Source organism: Nicotiana tabacum, chromosome 2, assembly GCF_000715075.1.
Source record: "Nicotiana tabacum cultivar K326 chromosome 2, ASM71507v2, whole genome shotgun sequence".
NCBI lineage: Eukaryota > Viridiplantae > Streptophyta > Magnoliopsida > Solanales > Solanaceae > Nicotiana > Nicotiana tabacum.
The window spans coordinates 39,767,245-39,782,198 of record NC_134081.1 but is presented as its reverse complement, the minus strand read 5'-3'; the positions used below and the strand labels follow the sequence as shown (position 1 = coordinate 39,782,198).

Sequence of the window (14,954 nt, the reverse complement as noted above, 5' to 3'; positions counted from 1 at the left end):
ATCTTTCCCTTCTTCCCGAATCTCATCACGCCCTTCATAGGCGAAACTTTCAAAAGTACCTTCTCGCCCTCCATATATAAGCCACATCACGGACCTTCTTGTCCGCATCACTCTTCTATCTACTCTGTGTTGTACGAAGAGGATCATGGATCAACTTTACCTTATCTAAAGCATCACAAACCAAGTCTTTACCCAACACCCTAGGCTCACCAGGCTCAAATTAACCATTTTGAAAATGGCATTGCCTAACATATAAAGCCTTTTGCGGTGCTATTCATTACTAAATTGGTAGCTGTTGTTGTAGGCAAACTCCGCCAGTGGTAGAAACTGGTCCCAACAGCCTCCAAATCAATAACACGGGCCCTCAACATATTCTCAAGGATCAAAATGGTCCGCTCGGACTAGACATTTGTCTTCGGGTGAAATGCAGTGCTAAGCTCTACCCGCGTTTCCAACTCTCACTGAACAGCTCTCTAAAAGTGCAATGTGAACTACATGCCACTATCTAAAATGATAGATATAGGCACACCATGCAAGCAAATTATGTCCCTAATGTACATCTTAGCTAACCTCTCTGAAGTGTAAGAAGTCATTACCGGAATGAAAGGTCGGATATGGTCAGTTTGTCCACAATGAAACAAATAGCATCTAACTTCTTCAAAATCAATGGCAATCCTACCAAAAATTCCATATTAATGCACTCCCACTTCCACTCTGGTAAAACCAACCTCTGAGTCAAACCACCTTGTTTTAGGTGCTCATATTTGACCTGCCGGTAATTCAAGCACCGTGAAACATGTTCAACAATGTCCTTCTTAATCTTCCACTGCCGGAAATGTTGCTTCACATCACGATACATCATCGAGACACCTAGATGAATGGAATACCTCAAACTGTGAGCTTCTTCAAGAATCAAATCCCTCAAGCTTCAGATCACAAATCCGGCCCTAAAGCCGCATAACACCATCATCTCCGAGCATAACCTCTTGTGCACCACCTCGATACATTATATCCTTTAACACCAACAAATGAGGATCATCAAATTGGAGAGTCTTGATGTGCTCCAACAAAGATAATTGTGTCACCACACAAGCGAGAACTCTACTCGGCTCAGAAATACCCAACCTCAAAAATCGGTTCGCCAAGGTCTGAACGCCCATACCCAATGGCCTCTTCTCTGCTGGAATAAATGCCAAACTACCCATGCTCTCTCCCTTTCTACTCAAGGCATCAACAATCACATTTTCCTTGCCCGGATGATATAATATAGTGATATCATAGCCTTTCAACAACTCCAACCACCTCCGCAGCCTCAAATTCAAATCCTTCTGCTTGAACAAATGCTAGAGACTCCTATTATCAATGTAGACCTCAGATAATACAACGTACAAGTAGTGCCTCAAAATCTTGAGCGCGTGCGAAATAGTTACCAACTCTAAATCATAAATATGATAATTCATCTCATGGGTCTTCAACTGAGGAGACGCATAGGCAATCACTTTGCCATCCTATATCAGTACCGTACCAAGTCCAATACATGAAGCATCATAATAAACGGTATAAAGCCCTAAAATTATGGGCAATACCAATACTGAAGCGGTAGTTAAAGCCATCTTGAGCTTCTAGAAACTCTCCTCATACTTATCAGGCCATCTAAAAGAAGCACCCTTCTGAGTCAACTTGGTCAATGGGGTTATAATAGATGAAAATCCCTCAAAAGAGCGATGATAGTAGCCCGCCAAACCCAAGAAACATTTAATCTATGTAGCTGAAGTAGGTCTAGGCCAATTCTGAACTGCCTCAATCTTCTTAGGATCAACCTTGATACCATCACTAGAGACAACATGACCAAAAAATGCAACTGACTCCAACCAAAACTCACACTTCAACAACTTGGCATAAAGTTGGTGATCCTTCAAAGTCTGAAGTAATACCCTCAAGTGTTGCTCATGCTCCTCTCTACTATAAGAGTAAACCAGAATATCATCAATGAATACAATCACAAAGGAATCCAAATAAGTCTTGAACACTCGGCTCATCAAATCCATGAAAGTTATTGGGGCATTAGTCAACCCAAAACATATCGCCAAGAACTCATAATGACTATAGTGAGTCCTAAAAGCTGTCTTAGGGACATCCGAAGCCCTAATGTTCATTGATGATAGCCAAATCTCAAATCAATCTTTAAAAACACCTTGGCACCCTAAAGCTAATCAAACAATTTGAGGCAATGGATACTTGTTCTTGATAGCAGCCTATTTCAAATGTCGATAATCAATGCACATCCTCATAGAACCATCCTTCATCTTCACAAACAACACCGGTGCACCCCAAGGACAAACACTAAGTCTAATGAATCCTTTATCAAGTAAATCATGTAGGTGCTCCTTCAACCCCTTTAACTCAGATGGAGCCATACGGTACGGTGAACTATAAACGGGCTGAGTGCCCTGAACCAAGTCAATGGAAAAGTCAATATCTCTATCAAGCGGCATACCAGGTAAATCCACTAGAAACACCTCTAAAAACTCTCTCACAACCAGTACTAAATCAATAGAAGGAACCTTCACACTAGAATCTTGAATATAAGCCAAATATGCTAAACACCCCTTCTCAACCATGCGTTGAGCCTTCAAGAATGAAACCACCCTACTAGTAGAATGACCAAGGGTTCCTCTCCACTCAAACCTAGGCAACCCTGACAAAAATAAAGTCACAGTATTGGCGTGACAATCCAAGATAGCGTGATATGGGACAACCAGTCCATACCAAAAATAACCTCAAAATCCACCATATCCAATAGTAATAGATCAACTATAGTATCAAAACAATTAATGGTAACAACACAAGACTAATACACTCGATCAACTACTATAGAATCCCCAACCGATGTAGACACAAAAACAGGAATATCAAGAGAATCACGAGGCATACTCAAGTGTGATGCAAAATATAAAAACACATAAAAATATGTAGAACCGGGATCAAACAACACCGAAGCATCTCTATGATAGACTGAGATAATATCGATAATAACTGCATCAGACGACTCTACCTCAGGCCTACCCAAAAAAATGCATAAAATTGGGGCTAAGCACCTCCAACTTGTAATCCACCTCTAGTACAAACGCTCACTAACTAGCCTCCACCTTTAGCTAGTTGACCTCCTCCTCTGACTGGCTGACCCCCACCTCTAGTTGGCTAAGTAGGTGTTGTAGGAGCTAGTACTGGAGCAATGGTTTGGATCCATTGATGTGCTCCACCCCACGATCTTGGGCAATGCCTCTTATAATGCCCCATATCCCAACACTTGAAACTACCCTTTGCTAGATGCAGCTGATGGGGCTGAGGATATCCTGATTAATCGAATCACCACTATAGAAGCTTTGTATTGGATGTTCACTTATGGGAGCTGCAGATTCACTGAATGATGGTCACCCAAAGCGAGAACCGTAAGTACCATGGCTGCTTGAAGTACCGTGAGAAACCTGGAGTGTTGACTGAACTAGCCTGATAGAATGGCCTCTACCAAAGAACCTCTGCCTCCAAACGAGGCACCACTGTAACCACAAAAGACAAGGCCTCTTGTCAGATATTGCCTCTCTCCCAAGGCTACAAATCCATTGAATCCTCCTAGAAATCTTATCAACCTAAGTGAAAGAAGTCTCAGTCTCGGCCTCTCTATCCATCTGAAGTCTAATACAATAAGCAAGGCCCTCTATGAATCTCCGCACCTACTGTAACACTCCGTGAATCTTAATTAGTTGTGGATGCATTAAATGAGTATTAATGTGACCTTTTAACATGTAAAGTCCTATCTGGATGAGTATGGGTAGTAATCATTATTTTGGAATTAAGACCGATAGTGAGGTGCATAAAATTCGATAGAATCTACTAAGTTTATGGGAGGTAGGTCTTATAGACATAGTTAGTGCATGGCCATGAAAACTCACGGCCATAGACAATGAAAGGCCATAGACAGTGCAAGGCACTATCCAGGGCATTAAAGTCAGCGCCTCTGACAGTGCAAGGCACTATAGTTTTGGCGCCTCTGATGGAGCCTTGCACCATTATTTTTGCGCCACTGATGATGCCTTGCGCCGACAATGTTTATCCTAGCTACTTTTATTTCCTCGTCAATTTTGGGGCGTGTTCACTTATTTACAACCCTTACCTCGTTCCCCCAAACCCCAAGCACGAAAACCTACTCTAGAAAGGGAAGCTCTCAAGAACCTAACTTCTCCAAGGTCCCTCCATCATCCAAGCTAAGCTCTAACGATGCTTCTAAGTTAATTTCAGAAAGGTAATGCTTCTACTCCCTAATCATTTATAACTATGAATTGATAAGTTTTTGGGAGAATATTAAATGGGTTTGATAAAGAAAACCATAAGAACTATGCTAGGGTTTTGGATTGTTGACTTATGATTGTTGTAAACATTTGGGTGATGAGAAATGGTGTTAGTTACATCTATTTGGGATTGTAGAATCACCTAGAAGTAGTAGAATGAGAACTTGGTGAAGAAAACACCAATTACTAAGGGCTGTGAGGCTTTACACCTATAAGTTGTTTAATATAATTCCTAAGTTACTAAAATAGGATCATTAGTGCTAATATTAGTTCCTCTTGATATATATATTGACGTAGATTATCATTGAAAGTGGTGACGAACACTGTGATACTCTTAAAAAGGGCCAGAGTTAAGGTATGTGAGGCTAACTCTCTTTACATTTGGGAATTTTTATAATTCTCCCTACGTCCCATTCTTTACGACTGTTATGAGTTTCCTCAGAAAGTAATTAAGCCTTAGTTCCATGAATTATTTTAGAACTTCTATTCTCTAGATGGAATAGTTTCTTAATCGTTCAATCTCCTATGAGTTTCAGTTATGACAAATCAATTTATTCTAAATACATGTCTCAGTCTAGTTCTATTCAGCATTTCAGTGTCATGTAACTCAGTATGGTTCAGTATTTTAGTATCATATATTGCAGTATGATTCTCGATTCCTAATTCTAAATTTCTGAATGTTGAACACATGTATTTGGGCCTGAGGCCGCTGTTTATGCTTTATGCATTTTTGGCCTTGAGGCCGCAGTTTATTTATTCAGATAAACAGTTGGTTCATCATTTAGAAGAGAGAGTATTCATAACCTTACTTCCTATGTTTAGTTAAGTTATCAATAATCAGTTATCAGTTACAGTTTTAGTATTTACAGTTCCTTCTTTCAGCTGTTTTACATACTAGTGCATTTCAAGTGTATTGACGTCCCTTATTGCCCAGGGCCTGCATCTCGCAATGCATGTAATGATTTAAAGGTTGATGATTCTGCTTGCTAGGACATCTCGTATCAGTTGTTGGTGAGCACTAGGTTCAAGAGTCCTAGGGTCTATGAAGTCGTGACCAGTGGGGTCACTTTTATGTGTGTGTGCACGCCACACATGTAAACAGTTAACCACCAAGACATTTAGGATTGTTTCATTACTTTCATACTCTAGATTGTGCAGTTAGATCTATGCATTCAGGAATCCTTCTAACTCGTGCGAATTACGTATTTCAGAAAATGCCTGCAAAAAGAAGGTACACCATGAGGGCCTCAGCTACTAGCGAGGGGACTATGGCTAATGCTGCTCATGAGGAGGTCACGTCGGCCCAGGGGGTTGCACTGGGCTCAGTGCCCAATACTTCAGACATGGATGCCAGGGTAGCTATCCAGTTGCTCACCCAAATTGTTGCTACTCATGCTCAAAGGCAAGGGAACAAGTGTTGTTGATGAGATGGGTAGTTCCAGGTCTAAGGGATTCCTCAACATGAAACCTCCAGTTTTCACAGGGTCCAGAAAGGATGAGGATCCGAAAAACATCATTGATGATGTTAAAAAGATATTTCAAGTGATGCATGCTATAGACACTGAGGCATCAGAGCTTGTTGTGTACCAGCTAAAGGATGTTGCTAACACTTGGTATGAAACACGGGAAGAGTCCCAATGGGAGGATGCGGCTCCTACAACTTGGAAGGAATTTGCAGAGGCGTTTCTTGAGCATTTTCTACCCATTGAGGTCTTGGAAGCTAAGGCTTTAGAGTTTGAGAGACTCAAACAGAATGATATGAGTGTAAATGAGTACTACCTCAAATTCGTCTCTCTAGCCAAATATGCTCCAGAAATGGTATGTGATATGAGGGCCAGAGTTAGGTGGTTTGTTTTGGGGCTTTTGGATGACCTATTTACTGATGCTAATATAGTTGTTCAGAACAGTGACATGACCATTACTAAAATGGTAGCCTTTGTTCAAGGGAACAAATAAAGGTTGAAGGAAGAAGAGCGACTACAGAGAGAGAGCGATAGGGAATTCCGCAAGAGAACTAAGTCTGCAGGAAATTTTAGACATGGGGGATCTCAAGGAGGTGGTAATCGTCAGTTCTTCAAGAAACCAAAATCAGTACCTGCTCCGTCTTTAGCTAGTGCACCAGTTCAGAGGTCCATGTTTAACAAGTAAAATCACAATTTCATAGCAGCAGACTCACAGTCACAGGCTAGTGTGGGCTAGAGTCCTTGGTTACCCTATTTGTAACATGTGTGGTAAGAGGCACCTAGGGTTGTGTCATTCGGGCACAAATAGTTGCTTTGAGTGCGGTCAGTAGGGCCACTTCTTGAGGGATTATCCATTAGCAAAGCAGAACAATGGAGGCAATGTAGCTCAGTCCACTAATTTAGCAGCCCCTCAGAACTTTCAGGCCCAACAAGGGTGTGGTGCAACAAAGTCTGGTAATACGGGTGGTGGTCGGAACCACTTGTATGCGCTGGTAGGCCGTCAGGATATAAAGGCTCGTGGAGATGTTGTCACAAGTATGCTAACAGTCTTCACCTTTGATGTTTACGCTTTTATGGATTCGGGATCCACCTTATCTTATGTAACCCCATATATTGCTATGAAATTTGGGATAGAACCAGAAAAGTTGTGTGAACCCTTTGAAGTGTCCACTATAGTTGGAGAATCTGTTATAGCTAGACGTATCTATAGTGGATGTCCATTTAAAGTGTATCATCGCCCTACTGTAGCAGACTTAGTAGAATTTGAGATGGCAGACTTCGATGTAATCATGGGCATGGATTGGTTATGCCACAGTGGGTTGTAGAACCAAAATAGTAAGTTTCGAATTTCTTGGTGAACCAGTCTTAGAATAGAAGGGTGATGCAGTAGCACCAAGGGGTATGTTTATTTCCTATCTTAAAGCTAGAAAGATGATCTCTAAAGGGTATATTTATCACTTGGTTCGAGTTAAAGATGTAGCTGCGCAGATTCCCACTCTCCAGTCAGTACCACTTGTAAATGAGTTCCTAGAAAATCTTCCCGGAGTCCCTCCCGATAGAGAGATTGACTTTGGAATTGATCTACTCCCCGGCACTAAGCCGATATCTATTCCGCCTTATAGAATGGCTCCAGCAGAGTTGAAAAAGCTAAAAGTCCAGTTGAAAAAACTTCTAAATAAGGGATTTTTAAGGCCAATTGTCTCATCTTGGGGTGCACCGATCTTTTTTGTCCAAAAGATGGATGGGTCTTTGCGCATGTGCATTGACTATCGTCAGTTAAATAAAGTCACCATCAAGAACAAGTACCCCTTGCTAGAATAGATGATTTATTCGATCAACTTCAGGGTGCCCAGTGTTACTCCAAGATTGACCTCAGATTGGGGTACCATCAGTTGAAGATTAAGGAAGTTGATATTCCAAAAATAGGTTTTAGGACTCATTATGGGCATTTCGAATTTTTGGTAATGTTGTTTGGTTTAATGAATGCACCAACAGTTTTCATGGACCTTACAAATAGGGTCTTCAATTCTTATCTTGATTTGTTCGTTATTGTGTTTATTGATGACATATTGATTTATTCCCGTAGCGAGACGGACCATGCAGAACATCTCAGAATTGTGTTGCAGACACTGCAAGATCACAAGCTTTATGCAAAATTATTTACGTGTGAATTTTGGTTGAAATCAATAGCATTTTTGGTCCATGTCATCTCAGACGAAGGCGTGAAGGTGGACATTCATAAAACAGAGATAGTGAAGAATTCGCCTAGACCCACCTCAGTATCCGATATAAGAGGTTTCTTGTGTCTAGCAGGCTATTACAGATGTTTCGTATAGGGATTTTCCTCTATCTCATCCCCTTTGACTAGATTGACTCAGAAGAAGGTCAAGTTTCAGTGGTCAGATGCTTGCGAGAAAAGTTTTGAGGAATTAAAGAAGAGGTTGACTTCAGCGCCAGTTTTGACACTACCAGAAGGAACCGAAGGGTTCGTTGTTTATTGTGATACTTCAGGGGTGGTCTTGGGTGTATGTTAATGCAGCATGGTAAAGTCATAGCCTACTCATCGAAACAACTCAAGGTTCACGAGAAGAATTATCCGACTCATGATCTTGAGTTAGCTGCCGTGATATTTGCGCTAAAGATCTGGCGCCATTATTTGTATGGAGTGCATGTTGATATTTTCATAGATCACAAGAGTCTGCAATACATCTTCAAGCAAAGAGAATTGATTCTTCATCAAAGAAGGTGGCTCGAATTGCTCAAGGATTATGATGTGGATATCCTCTATCATCCCGGGAAAGCAAATATTATAGCTGATGCCCTCAGTCGGTGTTCTATGGGAAGCTTAGCTCATGTTGAAGCAGACAAGAGAACTATGCTGAAGGAAGTCCACCAATTAGCAAGTCTAGGAGTTCGACTTTTGGACTCCGAAGATGTTGGCATTGTTCTTTAGAACAGGGCTGAATCCTCCTTAGTAGCTGAAGTGAAGGAAAAATAGTTCAGTGATCCCTACTTATTGCAGCTGAAGGAGGGAATTCACAAACACAAGACTACGGCTTTTGAACAAGGGGGATATAATGGTACTTTGAGATATAGAGGCAGACTATACATTCCAGACACAGATGGGCTCAGAGAGTGGATTATGTCAGAAGCCCGCAATTCTAGGTATTCTATTCACCCAGGTTCCACAAAGATGTATCATGATCTTAAGGAGATCTATTGGTGGAATGACATGAAATGGAACATAGCAGATTTTGTGGCTAAGTGTCCAAATTATCAGCAGGTGAAAGCTGAACACCAGAGGCCTGGTGGTTTGGCTCAGAGTATAGACATTCCCATTTGGAAATGGGAGATGATAAACATGGACTTCATAATAATCTTATCTCGCTCATTTCGGAAGCATGATTCAATTTGGGTGATTGTAGACCGACGTACCAAGTCAGCTCACTTCTTTCTAGTGAAGACTACAGATTCAGCAGAGGATTATGCCAAGTTGTATATCTAGGAAATTGTCCGATTGCATGGGACTCATTTGTCCATCATCTCAGATCATGATGCTCAGTTCACAGCGAACTTTTGGAAATCCTTTCAGAAAGGATTGGGCACAAGGGTGAACCTCAGCACAGCTTTTCATCCTCAGCCAGATTGCCAGGTAAAGCGCACCATTCAGACTCTTGAGGATATGTTGAGGGCATGTGTTATAAATTTTAAAGGTAATTGGGATGATCATCTACCCCTCATTGAGTTTGCTTATAATAATAGCTACCACTCTAGTATAAATATGGCATCGTACGATGCTCTGTATGGGCGAATGTGTAGATCACCAATTGGTTGGTTCGAAGTTGGCGAAGTGGAGTTGTTAGGGATTGATTTGGTCTATCAGGGTATGGAGAAAGTCAAGTTTATTCAATAGCATTTGAATATGGATCAGAGTTTCCAAAAGTCCTATTCGGACTTGCGCCATAGAGACTTAGAGTTCCAAGTGGATGATTAGGTGTTTCTGAAAGTTTCGCCAATGAAAGGCGTTATGAGATTTTGGAAGAAGGGGAAGCTTAATCCCCACTATATTGGGCCATATAGAATCCAGTGAAGGATCGGGCAGGTGGCTTATGAGTTAGAATTGCCACAAGAATTAGCTGTTGAACACCTAGTGTTTCATGTGTCTGTGTTGAAGAAATTCATGGGAGACCCTTCTCTTATGGTTCCTACTGAGATTATAGGGGTTAAAGATAGCCTAACTTATGATGAAATTCCAGTGGCTACCCTTGATCGTCAAATCTGCAAGCTTAGAACTAAGAAAATTGCTTCAGTGAAAGTGCATTGGAGGAATCAAAAGGTTGAAGAGGCTACGTGGGAAGCCGAAGAGGACATGAAGTCCAGATATCCCCATCTCTTTGAAGAGCAATCGAAAAATGTAGAAGGTAACTAACCTTTGCATGCAGACCTTATATTACAATCTTCATGTCTTTTATTATTCAATCAGTTTAGTAGCCATTTAGTTTAGTACCTATTCAGTTCAGTACAGTAATCGTGTGTTCATTCAGTTTATTATGCACGTGTTCATGTCATTTTAGTGTTCACATGTTTCCATTAGTCCTATTAACATCAAGAGTTAGTCGTAGTTACAATTAAGACAATCATTCGAGGACGAATTATCCCAAGGAGGAGATAATGTAACACTACGTAAATCTTAATTAGTTGTGGATGCATTAAATTAGTATTAATGTGACCTTTTAACATGTGAAGTCCTATTAGATGAGTATGGGTGGAAACCATTGTTTTGGAATCAAGACCGATAGTGAGGTGCATAAAATTTGATAGAATCGACTAAGTTTATGGGAGGTACATTTTATAGACTTAGGCAGTGCAAGGCCATGAAAACCCACGGCCGTAGACAGTGCAAGGCCATAAAAACTCAAGGCCATAGACAGTGCAAGGCACTGTCTAGGGCATTAACCTCAGCGCCCCTGACAGTGCAAGGCACTGTCCAGGGCATTAAAGTCAGCGCCCCTGATAGTGTAAGGCACTGTAGTTTTGGCGCCCCTGACGATGCCCCGCGTCGATGATGTTTATTCTAGCTACTTTTATTTCCTCCTCAATTTTGGGATGTGTTCACTTATTTAAAACCCTTACCTCGTTCCACCACAACCAAAACACGAAAACCTACTCTAGAAAGGGAAGCTCTCAAGAAACTAACTTCCCCAAGGTCCCTCCATCATCCAAGGTAAGCTCTAATGATGATTCTATGTTAATTTCAATTCTCCAACACCTTATTAACATAGGTAGATCCTTCCATACATTAGGTATTTGATCGAGACACCATTGTTGAGAAAGAAAACCCTAGAACTCGAATTCAAGAGGAGTGAACTTCAAAAAGGCAATGCTTCTGCTCCTTAATCATTTATAACTATGAATTGATGAGTTTTTAGGAGAATAGTAAATGGGTTTGATAAAGAGAACTATAAGAACTATGCTAAGGCTTTGGATTGTTGACTTATGATTGTTGTAAACATTTGGGTGATGAGAAATGGTGTTAGTTACATCTATTTGGGATTGTAGAATCAGCTAGAAGTAGTATAATGAGAACTTGGTGAAGAAAAGACCAATTACTAAGGGCTATGAGGCTTTACACCCATAAGGTGTTTGATATAATTCCTAAGTTACTAAAACAAGAGCATTAGTGCTAATATTGGTTCCTCTTGATATATATATATATATATATATATATATATATATATATATATATATATATATATATATATATATATATGTATATATATTGACGTAGATTATCATTGAAAGAGGCGACGAACATCGTGATACTCTTAAAAAGGGCCAGAGTTAAGGTATGTGAGGCTAACTCTCTTTACGTTTGGGAATGTTTATGATTCTCCCTACATCCGATTCTTTATGACTGTTATGAGTTTCCTCATAAAGTAATTATGCCTTAGTTCTATGAATTGTTGTAGAACTTCTATTCTTTAGAAGGAATAGTTTTTTAATTGTTCAATCTCTCATGTGTTTCAGTTGTGACAAATCAATTTATTATAAAGACATGTCTCAGTCTAGTTCTATTCCGCATTCCAGTATCATGTAACTCAATATGGTTCAGTATTTTAATATCATATATTGCAGTATGATTCTCAGTTCCTAATTCTAATTTCCTGAATGTTGAATACCTGTATTTGGGCCTGAGGCCACAGTTTATGCTTTATGCATTTTTGGACCTGAGGCCACAGTTTATGCTTTATGCATTTTTGGACCTGAGGCCGCAGTTATGTATACATATACTTGGGCCCGAGGCCGCAGTTTGTGCACATATATACATATATATATTGGGCTTGAGGCCGTAGTTTATTTATTCATATAAACAGTTGGTTCATCATTCAGAAGAGGGAGTATTCCTAACCTTACTTCCTATGTTTAGTTCAGTTATCAATTATCAGTTATCAGTTTCAGTTTCAGTATTTACAGTTCCTTCTTTCGGCTGTTTTACATACCAGTGCAATTCAAGTGTACTAACGTCCCTTTTTTTTCCGGGGCCTGCATCTCGCAATGCATGTAACGATTTACAGGCTAACGATTCTGCTTGCTAGGACATCTCGTATCAGCTATTGGTGAGCCCTAGTCTTTCGGGGCATTATCTCTTTTTTCAGTCTTAAGTCTTTATAGTATTTCAGTTAGTAAGGTATGCCGGGGACCTTGTCCCGGTAAACAGTTAGCATTTCAGTATTCTTAGAGCCTTTGTAGACTATAGTCCAATCAGTCAGATGTTAGCAGGCTTTTATGTGTTAGACTTGTAGGCTACTCATTTACACTTGCAGACTTTTCAATACTTTCCACATTTATGATATTTCAGTCAGACTCTTTACTAGATCAGCATGTTTATATTCAGCTTACAATTATACCACATGTTGCTCTAGCCATCCAGTTGGTTCGCTCGGTCACATTTAGTTAGGCACTGAGTGTTACGCCCAGGCCATGGTTCGGGGCATGACACCTTCTCCCTCTTAGTAGGGATCATGACAGCTGCATGACGAGACAAATCAACAAATTTTGTCTCATACTGGGTAACTGCCATACCACCCTATCGAAGGCATTTAAACTGACTACATAGATCATCTCTCTAAGTGAGGTGGATAAACTTCTCTAAGAAAAGCAATAACAATTGAGCCCAAGTAAGCGGAGGTGATTATGCTAGTCTGGCTATCTCATAAGTTTACGACCACCTCTTGGCTGAACCATGCATCTGAAAGACGGTGAAGTCAACTTTATTGGACTCAACTAGTCCCAAATTACGCAAATGGCAACGGTCCAAGAACTCCTGGATATCCTCTGAAGTCATGTTGCTAAAGTGAGGAGGAAATAAATTTTTGAACTTGTCCATCCTCTTAAGAGTATTTGATGACATCATGGGCCTAGCTTCAGCCTTTGCAGCAACAATAGGCTAAATCATCCCAACTGGTAACACTCCTGGGACTAATAACCATGGGCCGTCTGCTCTGGATGTGAGTAGCGGGAGTCTGAGCTCCTAAGCCGGCCTGAGAAGTGGCTAGTGCCATAGGAAGCACACAGTTCTGAACCATCCTCTCCATAAGCCCAACCATACGTACAAAGGTGTTCTGAAGCATTGGGGTAGCAATAAACCCCTCTGGCACCTGAATTGGTCCTATCGACTCGACCTGAAATGGAACCTCACCATCCTGAGCTAGCTGAGGCTCAACTGTAGGTGCCACTGCATGTGCTCTAGGCTGAGCTAAGCTCTGCCCCTGCCTCAGCCCCTACCCCCAGTAGTGGCTGCAACGTAGGGCTCTGGCTCTTGCTCATTTGTGGCTGAAGTGTGTGTCCTCACTATCTGGAAGAGAATAAGATAGTAAATATTCAAACATCAGGAGAGAACAAAGTCGCACGATAGAGAAAGAAAGAAAGTGAAGCTTTCCTAATACCTTTATAGCCTCTCGAAGATAAGTACAAACGTCTCCGCACAGAACCTGGAGACTCTACCAAGTTTGCTCATGAATCATGAGACCTATGTAACCTAGTGCTCTAATACCAGCTTGTCACGAATAAAAATCCCAACCATGGGGTCATGATGGCGCCTAATAAAGCTTGCTAGACAAGCAAACACTTAAAAACATTAAAGAAATAAGTCGAGCAGTTAATAGAATAATAAAGAAGATAAAGAGAGAAAAACTCATAAATACAGAATAAGGCTAAAACCAAACACTGTCTAATCCTTTTCCCAATTTTTGGTGTCAAAAGTACATGGGCTACTAAGAGTACTAAAAGAATTGTAAGGGGACTCCAGGGTCTGGGAATATCATGAAGCACTATCTCAGGTCTCCTTAATAGCCCGAGCTAATCACCCATAGGAGCACTGTTGGGACCAATACCGGAATCTACACAAGAAGAGCAGAAATGTAATATGATTACAACCGATCCCATGTCTTAGTATTATCGAGCTTAACCTAGACGAGGTAATGACGAGGCTATGACAAGACACTTACCATATAACATGTACAGTTAATGAGCAATAGAAATATAAATAGAGATAACAATGATAATATCAAGAATAAAGACAGAAAATAGCAGAAAGAACCCAATATCAGAAGTAATAACCATGTATCTAGAAATACTCAACCAAACCCTTTTCAGCAGCTCAAAACAACGGGGAAAAACAATATCCATGAACAACATAGTCACAACCCACAATGAGGACTAAATCATAAACAACTGCAAAACATGCAACATATATGTTGTGGCGTACAACCCTATCTAATACACAAAATATTGTTACAGCGGCATCTGGATCCCATGGTCATACTATTGTTGCGGCGAGAAACCCGATCTTATCATAACATTGTTGCGGCAACAATATGATCCAACGTATCAATTCATATAGAATCATCCAATGACACATTCAAACATAGCGAGGACCATAAGAAAATATCAAAAGAATAGATAAGCCCATTTCATTAGGGAAAGATGTACATCAACAATGAACAACAGGAATCCAATAACTAAAAACTAGTATCACACATATATTTCGATGAAGTCTCAAACAAGATCACTAACGCACGAACGATCAAGTAGCTACACAATCTAATACCGCATAGAAGAACGGAACATGAAACGAGTAAAG

At 40.5% G+C, this 14,954-nt stretch overlaps 1 protein-coding gene across 1 annotated transcript; it reads left to right on the top strand.

Moving 5' to 3' along the window:
- The first annotated feature begins 5,741 nt into the window (after positions 1–5,741).
- On the top strand, positions 5,742–7,137 carry LOC107790105 (uncharacterized). Its single transcript, XM_016612010.2, has 2 exons — positions 5,742–6,278; positions 6,643–7,137. The coding sequence occupies exons 1-2, from the start codon at positions 5,742–5,744 to the stop codon at positions 7,135–7,137; spliced, it is 1,032 nt and encodes a 343-aa protein (XP_016467496.2).
- Positions 7,138–14,954: the final 7,817 nt, after the last annotated feature.